The following is a 19784-nucleotide window of genomic DNA, read 5'->3' on the forward strand; positions in this document are numbered from 1 at the left end:
TTATTTTCTAAGCTAAAATTAGGGCACTCTGCTGACATCAGGACTCTTGGAAAACGCAGGACTCGGAGAGAGCACAGGATGGCACTCACTGTCATGTCATGGGACTTTACAAGTCCCCACGGGGACTGCACCCCTCACGATACCTTTTCTGGAAAGCATTGCAGCCCGTTATTCTAACTGTTCAGGAAGAGCTTGATATGGTGCTGCCTGGGGTTGGGATGCCCCCTCCCTGACCCCCCCCCCCCCCCCCCCGTCCCCTAGCTGCCCAGTTCCAAGCAACAATGTCTTGGTGCCCCTTGTCAGTCCCATACTAGGCGGTGCTGCCGGCTGTCTCTGAAGAATCGCTGGAGCAGTTGGGAAGGGTGAGCCCTGACTGTCATCAGCACCTTCCGAGAAGGGAGCATTGTCAGTGCTGGGACCCAGCAGCCTGGGGCAGCCACCCCCGCCCAGCTTGCCCTGGAAGTTTACTGCCCCGATGCTTGAAAACCGACCCCACTCCCTGCTTCTTTTCACTTATTACCTTGTATTATATTCTGAGCTGTCTTAACTTATATATTACTTATATAGAATATATAAAAATACATACACAGAGTATATAATTATGATTATTAACTATATCAACATATATATTCTGAGCATTTTCCCATGCCAAGGAAATATTCTTCCGTAGTTACAGTATTCCATGATTTGAGCCTACCACATTTTATTTAACCATCTTCCTACTGTCTGATATTTGGGTCAACTTAAAATTTTTGCTACTGTAAATAATGTTCCATCAAACATCCTTGACCTTAAATTTGTGTCTGCAGAAACTATTATTAAATAGCCACTATTTTTTTTTAAACATCTTTATTGGAGTAGAATTGCTTTACAGTGGTGTGTTCGTTTCTGCTTTATAATAAAGTGAATCAGCTATACATATACATATATCCCCATATCTCCTCCCTCTTGCATCTCCCTCCCACCCTCCCTATCCCACCCCTCTAGGTGGACACGACGCATGGAGCTGATCTCCCTGTGCCATGCGGCTGCTTCCCACTAGCTATCTATTTTACATTTGGTAGTGTATATATGTCCATGCCACTCTCTCACTTTGTCCCAGCTTACCTATCCCCCTCCCCGTGTCCTCAAGTCCATTCTCTACGTCTGCGTCATTATTCCTGTCCTGCCCCTAGGACATAACCATTTTTTTAGATTCCATATATATGTGTTAGCATACGGTATTTGTTTTCCTCTTTCTGACTTACTTCACTCTGTATGACAGACTCTAGTCCATCCACCTCACTACAAATAACTCAATTTCGTTTCTGTTTATGGCTGAGTAATATTCCATTGTATATATGTGCCACATCTTCTTTATCCATTCATCTGTTGATGGACACTTAGGTTGCTTCCATGTCCTGGCTATTGTAAATAGAGCTGCAATGAACATTGTGGTACATGACTCTTTTTGAATTATGGTTTTCTCAGGATATATGCCCAGTAGTGGGATTGCTGGGTCGTATGGTAGTTCTATTTTTAGTTTTTTAAGGAACCTCCATACTGTTCTCCATAGTGGCTGTATTAATTTACATTCCCACCAACAGTGCAAGAGGGTTCCCTTTTCTCCACACCCTCTCCAGCATTTATTGTTTCTAGATTTTTTGATGATGGCCATTCTGACTAGTGTGAGGTGATACCTCATTGTAGTTTCGATTTGCATTTCTCTAATGATTAGTGATGTTGAGCATCCTTTCATGTGTTTGTTGGCAATCTGTATATCTTCTTTGGAGAAATGTCTATTTAGGTCTTCTGCCCATTTTTGGATTGGGTTGTTTGTTGTTTTGATAATGAGCTGCATGAGCTGCTTGTAAATTTTGGAGATTAGTCCTTTGTCAGTTGCTTCATTTGCAAATATTTTCTCCCATTCTGAGGGCGAAATAGTAGACTGGCACTTTGCATGTCTTATTTAAGCATTGCCACAAACCCTAAGGAAATTATCCCCATTTTACAGATGAGAAAACCGAGGCATAAGGATCTTGGGTCCTGCTACCCTCTGCATTTGGTTCCTGAAGCATTGCCCTGGGGAGCGGCCTTAGGTACTGATGGAAATACTCCCAGACCTGGACGACTCCTACAGGAGTGGAGATAGTGGCAGAGACTAAGGAATTTCTGAAGTTTTAGGGGAATAGCACATCGATTTCTCATTTAAGGGCACAACTACCCAGTCCTTGTCTCACATAAGGTATGGTGATAAAGAGGTGGCAGTAGCCACAGCTGTGGTGGACACAGGAGCTGCCGAGACCATCCCTAGTCTCCACCTACCTGTGGATGGTCCGACTCCCAGAGTCACAGTGGCAGTCGGACCTCCAATAATGTCCTGCATCTTGGCCACCAAGTTAAATAAGGACAGTGCTAGGCCCTGTGGAGATCTAATCACGTATTCAGAAGTTCCAGGTCAAATTAATTAGCTGAGTCAGACAAGCTCGATTATCATTAATATCTAGATATTTCTTGGGGCTGTCATATCAGTGTGAACAAAATGATCCTTGTGGTAATAGTTGAATCTGCATTGGTCAGGGAAAGCTTTTTTGGAAGGGTAGATTTAAAACTGGCCCCCGAATTCCAAGAGAGAAGTGAGCTGGTGTAGAGCGTGTAGGACACAGTGGCGCTGAGAGATTGAAGCTGGTTGGAGTGGAATTTGTGGACTGGGGGTTTGGCACTTTTCAGAGGTCCTGAAACTAAAAATGAGGGAGGAGAAAAAAGGCCTCATAGGCAAGCGATTGCTCTTCATACACACGGAAGGGTGTGGAAATTGACAAATACCCATAATGCCTAGCACTCTATTGGTTTTCAGTACCTTACAAAAGTATTCCTGTGAAATTAACTCTGAGATGGTGGACCATGGCTTCCATGGGATTTAATTGTGTTCCTGAAATAGTTCTCCAGGTGAATCAGTAATAGGCAGAGACAGGCAGGGTGCACTTTCCTCCTTGCCTGGTTTTATAAGACCCCTCTAGGACCCAGGTGGCCAGTGCTGGGGCCAGGGGACCCTGTTTTATGGCAGAGGCAGAGACTAAAATGAAACAACTGGAGAACACACCCAGTGACTCAAGTTAAAAAAAAACCTCTAATTCTTTCCTGTTGCTTCCTAAAGAGGGGATGGAGGTAAAGAGGTAGAGAGTGGAAAAATATTTTTATTTTGGAGTATGGGAATAGAGAAATACTGTTTTCCTAGTACCAATTACAAAAATAAAGCTCCAGCTGGACAGGATATGCAGTGCGTCTTGCTGATTTCCACCAGCCAGGAAGGTAGTAAAAGGGGCAGGAAGTGTGCATTGAAGGGGGTGGACTGGGTAACCAGGTTGGGACGCTGCTTTCTATTCATTAGGCCTGGTGAGTGCAGCCTGAGCGGTGCTCCCGCTGGCAGGGCTCCTAGGGCGGGTGCCGGGAGAGACTGGGAGGCACTGGGCTCTCAATGCCTCTTTATGTGGTCCCCAGTTTGGCCTCATGGTCCAAAGGCTAAGTAAGGGCCTAGGACTCCTGTTTAAATCTGAGCTCTACCACCTGCTGTGAGCTTGGACAAGTTACTTAACCTTGTGTGCCTCAGTTTCTTCATCTATCAAATGGGGATTTTAGTAGTACCTACCTTACAAGGTTGCTGTGAATCCAGTGAAGTAATACCCCTGGCCAGCTTAGAACTTGCCTAACCCTTCATCCTTGTTATCTAGTGTTAGTGTCATGGTGGTGTGGCATGGGATACTCTGGGCAATCCCTGTTTTCCAGGGCTCGCAGGTCTAGGCGGGATAGGATGGCTCACAACAGAAGCTCCCCCACTTAACATCAGGCTGGCTTCCCCAAGTTAATTCAGCTTGCCGAGGGTGAGTCAGGCCTTATTCAAACTGGCCTGACTAAAAACTCAGAATAGTGCAGTTTCAGGTGGGTAACTTGCCTTTTCAGGAACCCCACAGGGGTGTCTTCTGAAGATACTTTGTTTTTACCTGGCACTGGACAACTCACTGTGATTTGGAAAGACTAGAACCGGCCTTGAAACTGTGTGTCTATCTTTGGGAACAAATGGTTCCCCATTCACGCCAGCCACATCTCGGGTGTTCGGTAGCAGTGTGTGGCCAGTGGCTACCTTGCTGAGCTGTGTGCATATAAAACATGTCCAGTATCGCTGGATAGGGCTGGTCTGCATTTATTGGCTACCTGCTGGGTGCAGAGTGCAAGGCTGGCTAGTTCTACATGTTAACATATGTAGCAGTGTTAACAGAGGTTTGTTTCCGTGGAGAAAGGCACATAAAATTGCAGCAAAGAATGTAAGGCAGCATAAGATGCGTGTTAGAGGCAGTGTGGTTTTTTTGGTTTTTTTGCGGTACGCGGGCCTCTCACTGTTGTGGCCTCTCCCATTGCAGAGGCACAGGCTCCGGACGCGCAGGCTCAGCAGCCATGGCTCACGGGCCCAGCCGCTCTGCGGCATGTGGAATCTTCCCGGACCGGGGCACGAACCCGCGTCCCCTGCATCGGGAGGCAGACTCTCAACCACTGCGCCACCAGGGAAGCCCAGAGGCAGTGTGTTTCATGGATTCAAGGGCAGTTGTGAATTGGCCAGGGTGTGCTTTGTGGAAGAGATGGCATGTGAACAGTCTATAAAGGGGTGCCTGACTACTGCCAGGCAAGACCTTTCTCCTGAGCTCTGGCCTCAGATATCTAATTGCCCATCCAACGTCTCTTGGGCTATCCCAAAGATATCTCAAATTCAGAAGACCTGAAACCAATCTCAGTATTTCTCCTCTCGTTTTTTGAAAATTGAAGTATAGTTGGTTTACAATATCATGTTAGTTTCAGGTGTACAGCAAAGTGATTCAGCTTACATATATATATATATATATATATATATATATATATATATATATACTTAAAAAAAATTCTTTTCTATTATAGGTTATTACAAGATATTGAATATAGTTCCTTGTGCTATACAGGAAATCCTTGTTGTTTATCTGTTTTATATACAGTGGTGTGTATATGTTAATCCCAAACTCCCAATTTATCTCCCCTCACCCCACTATCCCTTTGGTAACCATAAGTTTCTTTTCTGTGTCTGTGAGTCTATTTCTGATTTGTAAATAAGTTCATTTGTATCATTTTTTTAGATCCCAAGTAAGTGATATCATATGATATGTGTCTTTCTCTGTCTGACTTACTTCTCTCAGTATGACCATCTCCGGGCCACTTGCAGCAACATGGATGGGCCCAAAGATGATCATACAAAGTATTTCTCCTCTTAAACCTTCCACGTTCCCTGTTGCAGAGTGGTCTGTAGAAGGACAAAAGGCGGTCACAGATAAGTTTGAAGAAGGAAGGGAGTCAGACATTCAGAAAGAAGAGTGGTGGCCTCTGTTTTTCTCTGGAGCTGGAGACAAGATCATTTGCTGGGATTGATGAGTGTGGAAGTGAGGTTGGAAAAATCTGAAAGTGCTCCCATGGGGAACAGGAAGCACTGATGAGGGAGAAGAAGAAAAAAAAAAAAAAAGACCTGCAGAGACTTTTTGAAAGCTCTGGTGAGGTGATAAACCATAAATCTCTAATGGCATTATTATTATTATTATGACAGGGTAGCCCAGTCCTGAATTTTTGCCACCGGAACAAACAAGAGGGAGAGACCCATATGTAGTAAAGTGGTTGGGCAGCTGTGTTTGGGAAGAGTGGGACCAGAGAGTGGACATACTAGGGAGAGGAAGCGGGGAAGTGGAGCCTGAAGGGCAAAGTTGGACCCTCTCTTGGAAAAGTGCAGATGCACAGATGCAACGTGTGCCATATGTTTCTAAGGCTGACTCCCTGGGTAGAGAACTTCTGTTCTCTTTAGGCTGCGTTGAGAACTGTTTTCTAGAATGACCGTTGGCTCACCTGCAGTACTGAAAGCCAGAGATATTTTGGTGTCTTTCTAGCACACGTGTGGAGGCCATAAGTCAATTTCTCTGTCAGCTTATGGTTGTGATTCAGAGGCTAAATCGTACTGTTTCAGGTACCAGGGTAGACTGTGGTCAGAGACAGGGAAATTTTTGTAAAGGAGCTATGGTAATGTCTTCTAAAAGGGTATAGAAAACACGCCTAATAAGAAAATTGTGGGTAGAATGGCAAATATGCAAAAACTATAGTCTGGGTGATTCTCAGTATGGGAAACTGTTTCTGTGGTATTTAGAAGTATTTAGACTTTTAATTTCATATGCATTTGTATTCCATTCATGGTGAAATCTATTCCCCATCGGCCTCCCTGTTTTCCCATGACTCAACTGGAGATATTCATGAAACATACGAGACATGGAAGGCCATTGGCTAATGATACTAAATGGCAGTGATACCTACACTTAGCTACATAACAGTTATCCTAGGATAATAAAAAATAACTGATTCTTAAACCCTGGAGATTCTTATTCAGTAGTTCTAGGATGGGGCCAGAGAACCTTTTTTTTTTGATTCCCCAGGTAATAATGCTGCACAGGCAGTTTTGGGATGCTGGTATAGGTGAAAAGAAAATATAGCAAAGTATGCTTATGATATACTGAGCCATACTGGGTTATGACATATTGAGCTATTTATAGCAATCCTGCCACATCATTCAAGGTTGGGTTCCTGAAAAATCCATATAATAAGGGAATTCATGGTTGAATTGCTTAAAACCTGAGAAACACGGGGCTAGAGACTAAAATACTTGAATCTATGACGTGTCTTTTTAACGTTCAATAAAGTAAAACAGTAAGTGCATGAAATTACATCCGTGATACAATGGATAGCATACAATTGATTTCCATTACCTACTAACTCTCCTGAAGTTTAACAAAACTTTAAAATTGTTTTTGCATTGGTGTGGATAATATTATGCCGAGAGGCAAGCTTTTTTCTGCGTCGAGCGCTCCATCCAAATGCTGAATGTCTTTCAGATTTCCTGACTGCTGATTGTTGACTTGGCCCTACGGTCCCACCAGAGTATGTAGCGTGATTTGAATATTGTAGGCAGAGAAGTATTAAGTATAGCCAAATGGGTAAGTCTCAGGCCCCCTCCATAATGCAGAGTCCTTTCATCTTAGCTCTGAACATGGTATTTTCATGCCAAGCACATGCTGTTGAACTTTGCTCGTACATTTCACTTGTCTCCTGGGAGTCAGTTACCGCTGTAAGGGTTTGCCACTTCTTCTCTTCTATTTCCTTCTCTTCCGTTTTCTACTTTCCACCATGACCTCTGCCTCCCCCACCATCCACATGCTCACACACATCTGTACACACAGCTGGGAACCAGTCTAGCACAGTACGATGCTTTTTATACTTTTTTGGCCACAGTACCAATATAATAATATAAAGTTGAAACAAAAGTTTAATGAAACAATGCTTACTGTTATTTGGGGAACTCTCATAGTTTCTGTTCTGTAGTCTCATACATTAAAGTGCTTATCTTCATCCTGTAATTCAGATCTTCATCCAATAAACTGATTTCCTGACCCTCTAATGGGTTGCTACTGGATGTTTGGAATAAAAACTGTTTTAGAGGTTTCGGGCATATTCTTCCAGTCAGGAAGATCTGGGTTTGAATCTTAGCTTTACCACTTGACAGCTCTGCATCTTGGGAAGTAGCTTCGTTTCCTCATCTGTAGAGATGGAGATAAGATACTATACCTCGTATAGATTGTTTGAAGATGGAATGAAATAGTGCATGAAAAGCATTGGTATCCCATTCTTAATAAGGGCCTGAGCCAATGTGATGGGGTTAAAGAGAGTGATGATGAGAATGGTGGTGGTGGTGATATTCAGTTTTCAACTACAGCTTCCTCTCAAGTCACATAATTTTAAACTGAAATTCTTATTTTTTCAAAAAGGTACACAAAAGTCAGTGTGGGGAGTGTAGGATGTTATGTAAGAGGAACTTATATTTTGGGAAGGATTACTGCATATTCAGGAAAAATCACCACTAAAAATTGCTATTATATTCCTACAAATGTATTGCCACTTGTGCGTGCGTTTTTCTTTTCCTGCGTGTTCCCATAGCCACCATCCTGGACAGAGCTGTAGCTCTGGCTACTGGCTTCCTTGCCTCCACGTGTTCTTGCATAGAGTGCAGCTTGGTTCATGAAGAAACGAGGCCATTCAGAGCTTTTTAGTAGCCCCCGTAAACAAGCTGAGTATCTAGCTGGGCATTGGAGACCCTCCAGAAAGACCTGGGCTCAAATCTTGGTTCCCCATCTGGGGGCTTGTGTGACTTGGACACTTTTTTCTTTTTTTAAAGTTACCTTTTCAAGCTATCCTTTTTCTCATCTCTAGAATGGGGATAATAATATTTAACTGAGTAGGGCTGCTGTGAGGGTTAGTGATGATATTTGTACACTATCCAGTCTGTGCTTCTCACACGCTGGCTGGCTCGTATGAAGCTTCCCCCATGTTGGTACATGCATCAGTTGCTCTGCCCACATCAGCAGAGACATCTTCCTCAGTTCTGCTTTGGCCATTAGTACCAGCCTTTACCTTGCCTAACTTGACCTGCAGCCTTTTCTCTGCCGACGTGATCCCTCCCTACCTTATAAGCTCTTCCTTTACCATAAAGCTTTCGCTTACGAACTCATCTAATAATGATTTATGAACGAGTTCACCTAGTTGGCAATTAATCATATACTGCCTTCGGATCTCTATTGCAGTCTTTTATTATTATAATTATAGTATTATCAGTTAGCTTTATATGATTTATGTCTCATGCCCCCAGGTAATTTATTAATTCCTTGAGGGTAGCGATCCTGTCTTACACGTCTTTGAATCCTCCACAGCACTTAGCACAGTTCCTTGTAATAACGTGTATTTAATAAATATTTGCTGGTACACTGGATGACTGGATACTGCAGACAGCACATCCACAGGAGGATAGGGTCCAGTGCTTAGAGTTGTGAGAGAAGGTTTAATGGATGAAAATAGACTTGAGCTGGCTTTTGCTGGGAGGGTAACATTGATGTAGGTTGATACGAGGGGTGACGCATGGCTATGTGGGGAGAACTATTAGGTGACAGGAGCCTGCACAGGCATGTTTAAAACAAATGATGCAGCTGCAGAAGAGATGGCACTGAGCACTGCTGTGATTGGCTTCTGTGACACAGCCTCAAAGTTAGGCCCTGTGCTTAGCAACTCAGCTCCCATCCCTTTGCTTTCCCTGTTACCCAGTTGTGGCTTATCTCCTGTGAGCTGTAACTGGGAACTGATGCGCTGTGGGGCTTCTGGTAGAAATTCTCTACGTTTTCCTCTGAGTGAAGATGCCTTTATTTCCTCTTCGTTCCCGAAGGAAATTTTCACACTGTATGTAACAGTTTAAAATAGCAATTATTTTCTTTGGGTGCTTTAAAGGCATCTTTCCATTGTCTTCTGTTCTCCATTGTTTCTGTTGAGGAGTCACTGTAAGCCTTCTGGGTTTTGTGTTTTTTGGTTTTTGAAGGTCATGAGCCTGTTTTTCCTCTGGCTGTTTTTATGATTTTTCTCTATGCTTTTGGTTTTCACCAAGTGTGCTACAGTATACCCAGGTGTGGTTTTATTTATAGTTGCCAGTTTGGGGTCTGTAGTGAGTATTAAACCTGTGGTTAGGTGGTCATTGATCACTGTCTCTTCAAATTTTGCTCCTGCTTCATTCTTTCTCTTATCTTTGTGGAACTTCCAACTACCCATGTTTAGACCTTTTTAGGTCTAAAATACAGTCTTTTATGGATTTTAGGTCTGTTTTTACATGTTCCACTTTTTTGTCTCAGTGCTTCATTCTGTCTGTTTCACTGTGACCTCTCTTCTGGTTCACTGTTTTTTCCCCTGGTGATGTCTAATCTATTGGTGAACCCATCCATCGAGTTCTTAATTTTAATTATTTATACTTTAGTTGTAGAATTTCTATTGTTTTATAGTCTCCAGTTCTCTGAAAAAATTTTCCATCTTGCCTTTTATTTCCTTGAATGTATTAGGCATAGCTGTTTTAAAGATTACGTCTGGAAACGTTCGGTATGTGTATATTCATTATATCTGTATAAAATCTGTGTATGTATCCCTATTGGTCCACTTCTATTGTTCATTACTTCCCTTGGTTTTCTATTTTCTTGTCTTTTAGCCTTGTATTCCTAGCTGTATTGATTGAATGCTGGCCATTGTATCTGAAAAACAGCAGAGAGAATATGAATCTTAGGATAATGTCATCTTTCCTCAAGATATGATTTAACTTAACTTCTGGTAGTTCCAGATCATTTTAATTTGGTCAAGGATTGAGCTTAATCAAAGCTGGGCTTCAGTCTTTGAGGTTAGTCTATTTCCATTTAGTTTTATCCCTTACAAAGCTTGCATGTTTGGAAAGAGGGAGGTTTCCAGGACTCCCTTTTCTTTAGCTTCAGGTCTTATTCCCCTGGTCACTGAATGTGTCAACAGCTCTGCTCAGCTTTGATGCCCTAAAGCCTCCTCTTCCGGATTCGGCAGATGCCCCAAACATCAGGCTTACCATCCTGGGTTTCTTTCTTCTCCCAGATCTTGCCCTCCTAATTCTTTACTACCATCTTAGTTCTCTGATGTTTCTAAACATATTTTTAAAACCAAGCTTTGTGGGACTTCCCTGGTGGCACAGTGGTTAAGAATTCGTCTGCCAATGCAGGGGATACGGGTTCGATCCCTGGTCCGGGAAGATCCCACATGCCGTGGAGCAGCTAAGCCCATGTGCCACAACTACTGAGCCTGCGCTCTAGAGCCCACGAGCCGCAAGTACTGAGCCCACGTGCCACAACTACTGAGCCCGCACGCCTAGAGCCCGTGCTCCGCAACAAGAGAAGCCACTGTGATGAGAAGCCCGCGCACCACAGTGAAGAGTAGCCGCCGCTCGCCTCAACTAGACAAAGCCCACGCACAGCAGCAAAGACCCAATGCTGCTAAACAAAACAAAACAAAAAACACACACTTTGTTTAGGTTTCTTAGTTATTCACCAGGAGAGTTAGGTCTGAATTACCTACCATGCCGTTACCAGAAGCAGCACCCCGTCAGCCAAGGATTTTATTATCTAAAATCTAGCAGAGATGTTTAGAAGTCTGTAATACAGAACACTAACATGATTTAAGTGGTATTTTAGGATGACTGATACATCAGTGGTATGCAAAACAGGGAGGGCTTGGGAATACCTCCATAAGTAGAACAGTTAAAAGACCATCATAACTGAATACTTCTGAAGTGAGAGTAAGGCAGGCATTACGGTTTCTGAGTCTGGGGATTTGCAGACAGACCTGAACGAGAGTCTGGGCTCTCCTACTGACCAGCAGGTTGCCTTTGGGCAGTTCCCCAACCTATCCCCTCATCTGAAATAGGGGGTAATAAAGTCCCTACCTCCTAGGGTTAAAAGAGAAGTGAGAAGCTCCCAGAAAACCCTGGTTTTCATGCATGGCATGTAGGAAGTGCTCAGTAGTAGTAGCCATTGCTGTTACTATTCCAAGACCCGAACCTCAGTTATTTAAGTTAGAATTCAAGATCACTGTTAATGACACTACTCAGGACCACAGTTAGCATGGTCAGCTTCACGGGGGATGCGATTTATGTCCTGTGTATCACAGTGAACAGCTCACGTGCCTTTATGGAGCAGCCCTGGTGCCAGTAATATTCTGAATACTTGCCACGTACTGAATTGATTTGTAGCCAATGCCATGGTTTTGAAGATGATCCCAGCCCGAAATCTCCAAGATGTAAGGATAGCTGATTTTCCAAAGTCAGGCTTGAGGGTAGAAGCTTCATATTTTAGGTTTATAGAACCATAAATTTAAGCATTTCACTTTTAAAAACAGCACAGTGTACAAGAAATGAAGCTTACAGAAAAGATAAATCAGATTATGAGCCTTCATGTTACCAACGGATTCCTAGAATCACAGATAACCTCAGAAATTATCTTTGTGAAACCTCTCCTTTTTCTAGATGATCAAAGTATCCACCAGAGAGATTGAGTGACTGGCCCGAGGACACACAGTGGTAATGACAAAGCCAGGACTGGAACACGAGCGTCCCGATTTCTGGTGTATTTTGGTCCTCTTGGCAAAAATAGCACCTCTTTGTCTTCTCTACCGAGTTCCATGCCTTCTTCAGCTCTGTTCAAGCAACGCTGGCCTGGGTGTTGCTGCCCATGGGAAACTTGCCTTAAAGAAGGAAGACCAGTCTATCATCTTGAATTTCACTGATAGAAGCTAGAAAACACATGCCACGTAGGCATGAGTTTCTGGTGCTGGCTGCATGTAGAATTCTGCCTTTCCTTTCTTTCACCGGAGGATGCATACTTGAGAGTCATGAGAAATCTATGTCAAATGGCAACCTTTTTATTCTGGGTTGTGTGGCGAGACCACTGGTAATTCATTACCTGTTCAGTGTGTTTGTCGCAGGGGGCGGGGGAGCAGGCTGTAAAATCAAGTAAGACAGAGGACGTGCCTCCGGGTAAAAGGGTTACCTTTCATTGTGTATCATCGGGGATGTCCTAGCCGTTAAAAGCAGCAACACCATAGAACCTGAAATAAGTGAAGCCCTTGATAATAGAGTTTTCCCTACTCGGATCAGAAAGCTTTTTGAACTATTTCAGGTGACCGTTTTTTCCAAATGGGTTGTCTGTGAAAAAAAATAGGAGAGGGGGCTTCCCTGGTGGCGCAGTGGTTGAGAGTCCGCCTGCTGATGCAGGGGACACGGGTTCGTGCCCCGGTCCGGGAAGATCCCACATGCCGCGGAGCAGCTGGGCCCGTGAGCCATGGCTGCTGAGCCTGCGCCTCTGCAACGGGAGAGGCCACAACAGTGAGAGGCCCGTGTACCGCAAAAAAAAAAAAAAAAAAAAAAAATAGGGGAGGAATATGTTATTATAATGACAGATTGGAAGCAGGGGCATGTTTCCGTGTTGCTGAGCTTGTCATCTTGTCCCCTCGGAAGCGCGTGTCACTACGTAGCTCCTCTTCCTACTGCCCTGACTTAGCTGCGCCCTTTCTGTGTCTTAAGATCTTCTCAAGAAGGAGGATCTGATCGGATTGACTGGGCAGAGCCCTTACAGTGCACACTCACCCAGTGCATCTAATGTGGACAGCTTTTCCTGACGCTCCCAGAACTCTCCATAACTCCTCTTATCATCCTGGACACAGGATGCTCCGTGGGCTGTGGGAATTATCTTCTCCCCTGTCTCCCGCTAGACTGGGAGTCCCTAGATGGCAGGGACTGTCTTCTTTCTTCCTACTCCTGGAACATCACTCTTGATATATGATCTTTGAGTGGGTGGGTGAAAGAGCGAGTGAGTGGAACAACTTGAGACCCACTCAGAGCAGCTGTGTTGGGGGCTCCCTGTGGCCGTTCCATGTCCTTTTGGACTGTCCCTGCAGTTCCTGTCACTCCTGAAGCCACCAGATGAGTGGGCGGGGCCAGCCTGCCATGGTGACGGCACCTTGCCTGATATTCAGAACTGGCTTGGTCCTTGTATTGCACATCTCGGAGGGGGCGGGGTGGGGGGACGGCTGCATTTAGGCTTTGTAGGATTAGCCAAAGACCTAGAAGAGGTAGAGCTCCTACTCCCAGCGAATTTACACTTTGGTTAGGAAGAGAGGCTGAGCACAGCTGAAAAGTTTGCATTTAAGATAAGAGTTAGATAAGAAGAAAGACAACATTGGAATAGCTGCCCTGACGCAATGTTCGATTTTCAAATGAGCAGTACTGGATCCCTGGGTATTGTGGGGCCTGGAGGGGGACGGCTTCCTTCCGCTGGAGCGTCAGGGGGGGCCTCATGGTGGAGGAGGGCGGAGGCTGCATCTTGGAGGACTGCTGGGGATTGGCAAGGCCAGGAAGGAGGAACAGAGAGGCAGCGGCAGGCGGCGTCTGAGACAGCGAGTAGGTCAGAAGTGGGGCAGAGGGCCAAGGGAAAGGCAGGGGCTAGGATTTAGTTCCAGAATTGAATTAGGCTCTACAGGCAGAGGGCGGGGCCCCAGGTGGCGGAGCAGCTGCATGTAGGGGAGACGGGAAGGCCTTTGTGAGCTGGACGAGGAGATTACTGAGACTTTGACCATCTCAGCCTGAAGTCATCTGAATAGAATACTCAGAGCTCGTTTTTGGAGGAGAAAATGAATAAAGGAAAGATGAGGCAGCCCAGGGTTGAAAAGAGGATGATGTCCCGCTGTGCACGAAGTCCTGTGGAAGGGATGCTTGGTTGCCATTGTCTCTGCTTTTGAATCCTGCATCGAATTTAAACTTCCGTGTAAAGAGGCTGAAGATGAGTGATAGACGGCACTGTGTTAGTGACCCCGCTCTGGGTGTATTTAGGTGGACAAGGGAAAGACTGTCTAGAAATGCATCTGGAAGGAGGAGAGAGAGGTGTTATGTGGGCTGGTGGAGGACAGGCGACCCCAGACCAGAGGAGACTGATGGCAGTGAGGAAAGACCCTTGAGGGAACACTCCAAATAAGAGATGCTTTCGGGCTTCCCTGGTGGCGCAGTGGTTGAGAGTCCGCCTGCCGATGCAGGGGACACGGGTTCGAGCCCTGGTCCAGGAAGATCCCACATGCTGCGGAGCAATTAAGCCCGTGTGCCACAACTACTGAGCCTGCGCTCTTGAGCCCACGTGCCACAACTACTGAAGCCCGTGTGCCACAACCACTGAAGCCTGCGTGCCTAGAGCCTGTGCTCCACAACAAGAGAAGCCACTGCAATGAAAAGCCCTCGCACCGCAACGAAGAGTAGCCCCCGCTCGCTGCAACTAGAGAAAGCCAGCACACAGCAACGGAAGACCCAACGCAGCCAATAAAATCAATCAATTAATTAATTAATTAATCTTAAAAAAAAGTACTAAAAAAAAAAAGAGATGCTTTCCCGTCAGAGCGATGCTGAAGCCAGAGCTAGAGGCTGGTGCACTCTGCAGGGAGACAGACGACATCAGGAGGGGTGGCCAGTGGGTGAAAGGCCTTGGAACCGCGTGAATTGATTCCGTAAGCGCTTGCAAGTGCCCATGCCGGGGCTTCGACGCGCGTCTGTTACCCAGATACCCTCGAGGAATGACTTGGTTACTCTGTCCACCCTCGGCTCTTGGAAGGATAATACCCAAAGGTATTTGTCAGGCCCTGGTCCTCTGAGTACCTGATACACTGAAGGTACCTGCCGTAAACACAGCCCAGCGTTAGGCGTCCGGGCCCTGTGACTGGCCGAGTTTCTGCGTCATGGGACCCTCTCAGCTGAGAGCAGGGGTGGCCTGCACCACCACCCCACCGAGACGGCCTCTGGGGAATGAGCACCGCACTCAAGCAGGGGCGGGGGGCTCTAGGGCAAATCCCCTGATAAGCTCTCAGGGCCCCCCAGCCCCCATAAGCTGTCCGGTTTTGAGGAAGAGGAAAATAGAAGAGGATCAGGCAGGGGTGTCAGACTTCACGGTGCAGACATGACAGTGGGTAGCAGAAATGCCTGATGTGTTGCTTCTCTTCTGCAGAAGGGCACCATGCCGGTGGAGAGGATGCGCATGCGCCCGTGGCTGGAAGAACAGATCAACTCAAACACGATACCAGGGCTGAAGTGGCTTAACAAGGTAAGTGCGCATGTGTGTGTGCGCGTCTGCTTGTATGCGCATGCGTGTGTGTATCTGTGTGAGAGAGACCCTGACTAAGCCGGTGCCTGTGGATCACCGCAAGTGAAACTGTTCTTCGTGTCCAAAATATTATGCTTATTATTTACAAAAAACAACCAAGCAAAAAGGATCGTGAAAATATGAAATTATCATACACGGAAGACTTATCATCCTCTCAGACTGTAGCCTCGACCCCGAGGTAAGGCTCTGGTCTCGTGGATGACTGTTGATGGGAAGCTTCTTGCTGTATTTCTGTTCAGTAATTCTTACCCTTTTCCTTCTCTAAATTCCGTTCTTGCTTCTGGTTTTCGAGGATTAGAGGACATGGAACCCGTAGGGCTTTCTGCTGGGAATGGAGCATACTGATTTTCTTTTCAGTATCTCTTTATGTAAAGAAAACTTTTGTTTTTGTCTTAAAAAATGGTTTTATTTTTATCATGGAATCCTGTTTGTGTGCCTCCCTGTCCTAAAAAAGCAGTATTGCATCATTTACACCCCCTATCTATACATAAATACTTCCTTACTTTTATCAACCTGAAAACTCTGTTTAGTTGATCCTGCCTCTCATGGGCGGAATCAGGAAGACATTGGATGTAAAAGTAAAGACCACCTGAAAACATTTAGTTAAAATCTAGAAAAGCAACGAATACATCATGCTTTCTCTAAGATGGCCCGAGAGAGAGATTGCTCTCGCACTACCAGGAATTGCAGTTCTTCGGAGCAAATGTCTTTTTCCTCTTCTGCCTCCTCCCTGCGTTTTTAATCTTAAGGACACGATGAATAATTTAGCAGGTCAGCCTTTACCTTTGTATCACGTGCTCCAGAGCTTCGAGCCAGATTGTGGCCACTCCTAACAAGTGTACAAAATATTGCAGCATTTTTTTTTTTTTAAATAATGTTACTCCTTGCTTCATTTTATTTTTTCAGTTATCTCTCAAATCTTATTTCTTTTTGTTCTTTTCCCCTCATTTACCTATTTTTTCACTTATTTTAAGTGTAACAGTGTATGTATTTGAATGGATCTGAGTCCCTTCTGAAACAAGATGGGGTAGAAGTAAACAGACATACTTTAAGTAAAGCGTATGCTCACTTCACGTGACCTGTCATGTATTTTAAGGTCTAATGGCAAACAATATATTTTTCCAGGCTTGCAATGTCTATAGTGTTTTAGGTTTATATCCTGGAGGGGCTTTGTAATTAGCCTGTTGCAAAGAAACAGACGAGAAGTCGGGTTGCCCCTCGTCCTGCTGGGTTAGCAGGGGCGCATGCAGAGGTGTCAGTAAAGGGGAGATGATAGTCAAAGGAGAGTTGAAGAGACATAGGGTCCTCAAGGACAAGAATAACGATAGTGATAATGATAAAGCTAATTTATGGAGTGCAGGCCCTTCTCTGTGCAAGATCGTGCCTTCACTCCCATAATCCCCACTATGGGGTAGATGCTGTTATTTTTTCCATTTTGCAGACGAGGAAACCAAGGCTTGTAGGTTTAGTAGGATTCTATTGTGAAGTACAAAGTAACATTGCCTATTATTGATTTAGGGTGTGAAATTAAAGCAGATGTTGCTGATTTCCGAAGAGAAGTAAGTTTGCTCTTGCTTTTTCTTTTTTTAAAACCCACCCACCCGTTTTGGCTGGCTCAATGCAGTGGCGCGCTCACAGTGTCACTGCGTCTCCTGCACCAGGTGGGTGCTTGACGTGCTACAGTTTGTTCTCTGTAGTAGGTTGAATGGCGGCCCCCTCAAAAGATAGGTCCGCATCCCGAGCCCCAGAACTTGTGGATGTGAACTTATTTGGAAAAAAGAGTCTTGGGGGTGTAATTAACATAAGGATTTGCGGATGAGATCATCCTGGATTATCCCGCTGGGCCAATCCAACGACGAGGGTCCTTACAAGACACAGAAGAGGAGACACACATCCACGGAAGAGGAGGCGGAGACTGGAGTGATGCAGCCACAAGCCAAGAACACCTGGAACCGCCGGAAGCGGGAAGACGCAAGGGAGGATTGTCCTCAGAGCGTTTGAAGGGAACGCAGCCCTGCTGCCCTCTTGCTTTTGGATTGCTGGCCTCCAGAACTGTGGTCGAATCCGTTTCTGTGGTGGTAAAGCCGCCCAGCGGGTGGCAGTTTGTTACGACGGCTGTAGGGAACTTACACATCCTCGCAGGGTAGCTTCCTCACCGGTACTCTGCACTGAGACACCTTTTCCTCCGGCCACTGTGCCCGTGTTTTTCGGATAGAGGACCAGAAAGTGAATGGATGCCTCTTGGTGCAAGTGAGCACTTGACCCCTCTCCGGCTCTTGGCTCGTGAGTTCCCTTCCCTGGTCCAGAGGGACAGGAGACTGTCCCCTTGTCCTCTGCTGGGCTGGGTGTGGGCCAGGCTGAAGCAAGGAGGGTGTGCTGTGGCTACAGCACACGGCACCACTCAGGACGGCGCTGTCCCAGGAGCTTGTGGGCTGCCTGAGCGCCCAATGTGGACAGAGCCGTGCCTGTCCATGTAGACCTCAGGTGGCCTCAGGGCATTTCCTCTCCGTACCCACACCTCCCCAGGGCATCTATTTATAGGTTTCTGCCAACTCAGGCTGGCTGGCGTTCGTCTGTCCACAGAAATATTTCACTCAGACCCTACTGTTATTTCCTGCCCATTCATAAGCCTAAGAATCCCTGTTCGTGGGCTTCCCTGGTGGCGCAGTGGTTGAGAGTCCACCTGCCGATGCAGGGGACACGGGTTCGTGCCCCGGTCTGGGAAGATCCCACATGCCGCGGAACGGCTGGGCCCGTGAGCCATGGCCGCTGAGCCTGCGCGTCCGGAGCCTGTGCTCCGCAACGGGAGAGGCCACAACAGTGAGAGGCCCGCGTACCGCAAAGAAAAAAAAAAAGAATCCCTGTTTGTGTTTTGGTGGTTTGAGGCCATTCCAAATTCTCTTCTCCCACTGGAGCCTGTTGTGACTCCTGGAACACCTGTGCTGTCTGCGGCACTTTGTCATTCACTTGTGCCTTAGCTGTGTTCCAAGTGTCGGTCCTCACGGTGAGGCACTCCAGGCTGGCCGTGCCAGAGGGCGGGTACCAGGGCTGTCTTGATTGTTGCTGCGAGCTCAGTGCCAGGCCTCGTGCCTGACACCCAGGGGGTAACATCGTGCTGAGAATGAATGGATGAATGATGGGCGCTTGAAGGGGAGGAACATCTGTGACTCTGTTTTTGTTCTGTTAAGATAATTAGACTTAACACGGGGTTGGCAGCTGTCACGTGTCTCTCAAATGGGGACACCGTCAAACCCAGTGCATTCTTAGTAAGAGACAAATAGGTGGTTAATTAATGCCTTAAATTTGTTTCCACCTCCTCCTTTCAATACATGAGGGGTGGAGGGTGGTGGAACGGGTCCTCTGGGTTCCTCTGGAGGAGCGGTGAGGAAGTTTGGCAAAGCAATATTAGAACTAGTTCTTGAAAGGGGTCGTGGCTTGGGCCAGTTACTTTTTATTATGAATATTTGCAAATAGACATAGTGTGCTTGAATGATCTAATGACTAGGAAGAACAGCGCAGTAAATTCCCATCTAGATTTAAAACTCACATCTAGATTGAACAATCATTAACATTTAAAAAGGATCTGTGGGGTGTGTGGTAAAGCAGCTCCCTGACCTGTACATCTGTAAGATCCAAGAAGGTTTCTTACAGAGCCACAGTACCACTATAGGTAATCGTAAATTAATCGTAAGTAATCGTCACTTAAAATGTCATTACTGCCCTGTTCATATTCAGAATGCCTTGAGTATTCCCCAGCTATCTTTTTACAATTGATTTGTTCAATCAGAAGCCAAAGAATGTGCGCAGGTTGTGTTTGATTCCTGACTGTGAATGGTGCGCTCTCCCTTTTTTCCGTCTCTCCATTGGCTTGTTGAAGAGACCAGCTCAGTTCTGGATTTGTCCTCATTTTTGCTTGTGGTTTCCCTGGGCTGTTTCTTGAGGAAGGAAGGAGGTGGTCGCATTCAGGTTCACCGTTTTTCTCGTCGCTCCGATTGATTCCCACCCTGGTTTTTTTTGTTTTGTTTAATTTATTTATTTCTGGCTGCGTTGGGTCATCGTTGCTGCGCGCGGGCTTTCTGTAGTCGCGGCGAGCAGGGACTACTCTTCGTTGTGGTGCACGGGCTTCTCATTACGGTGACTTCTCTTGTTGTGGAGCACAGGCTCTAGGTGCACGGG

The 19784-nt window shown here is 45.8% G+C and overlaps 1 protein-coding gene across 2 annotated transcripts in view; it reads left to right on the forward strand.

The window, feature by feature from the left end:
• IRF2 (interferon regulatory factor 2) overlaps positions 1-19784 on the forward strand; it is an 84588-nt gene that overhangs the window by 28415 nt on the left and 36389 nt on the right. For both annotated transcript variants that reach the window (XM_079908923.1, XM_079908922.1), the window contains one exon: positions 15453-15548. In XM_079908923.1, coding sequence (XP_079765049.1) covers positions 15462-15548 — 87 coding nt within the window. In that variant the 5' untranslated portion in view covers positions 15453-15461. The remainder of the gene's footprint in view (positions 1-15452; positions 15549-19784) is intronic.

The sequence above is a fragment of the Stenella coeruleoalba genome, assembly GCF_951394435.1.
Source record: "Stenella coeruleoalba genome assembly, chromosome: 21".
Taxonomy (NCBI): domain Eukaryota; kingdom Metazoa; phylum Chordata; class Mammalia; order Artiodactyla; family Delphinidae; genus Stenella; species Stenella coeruleoalba.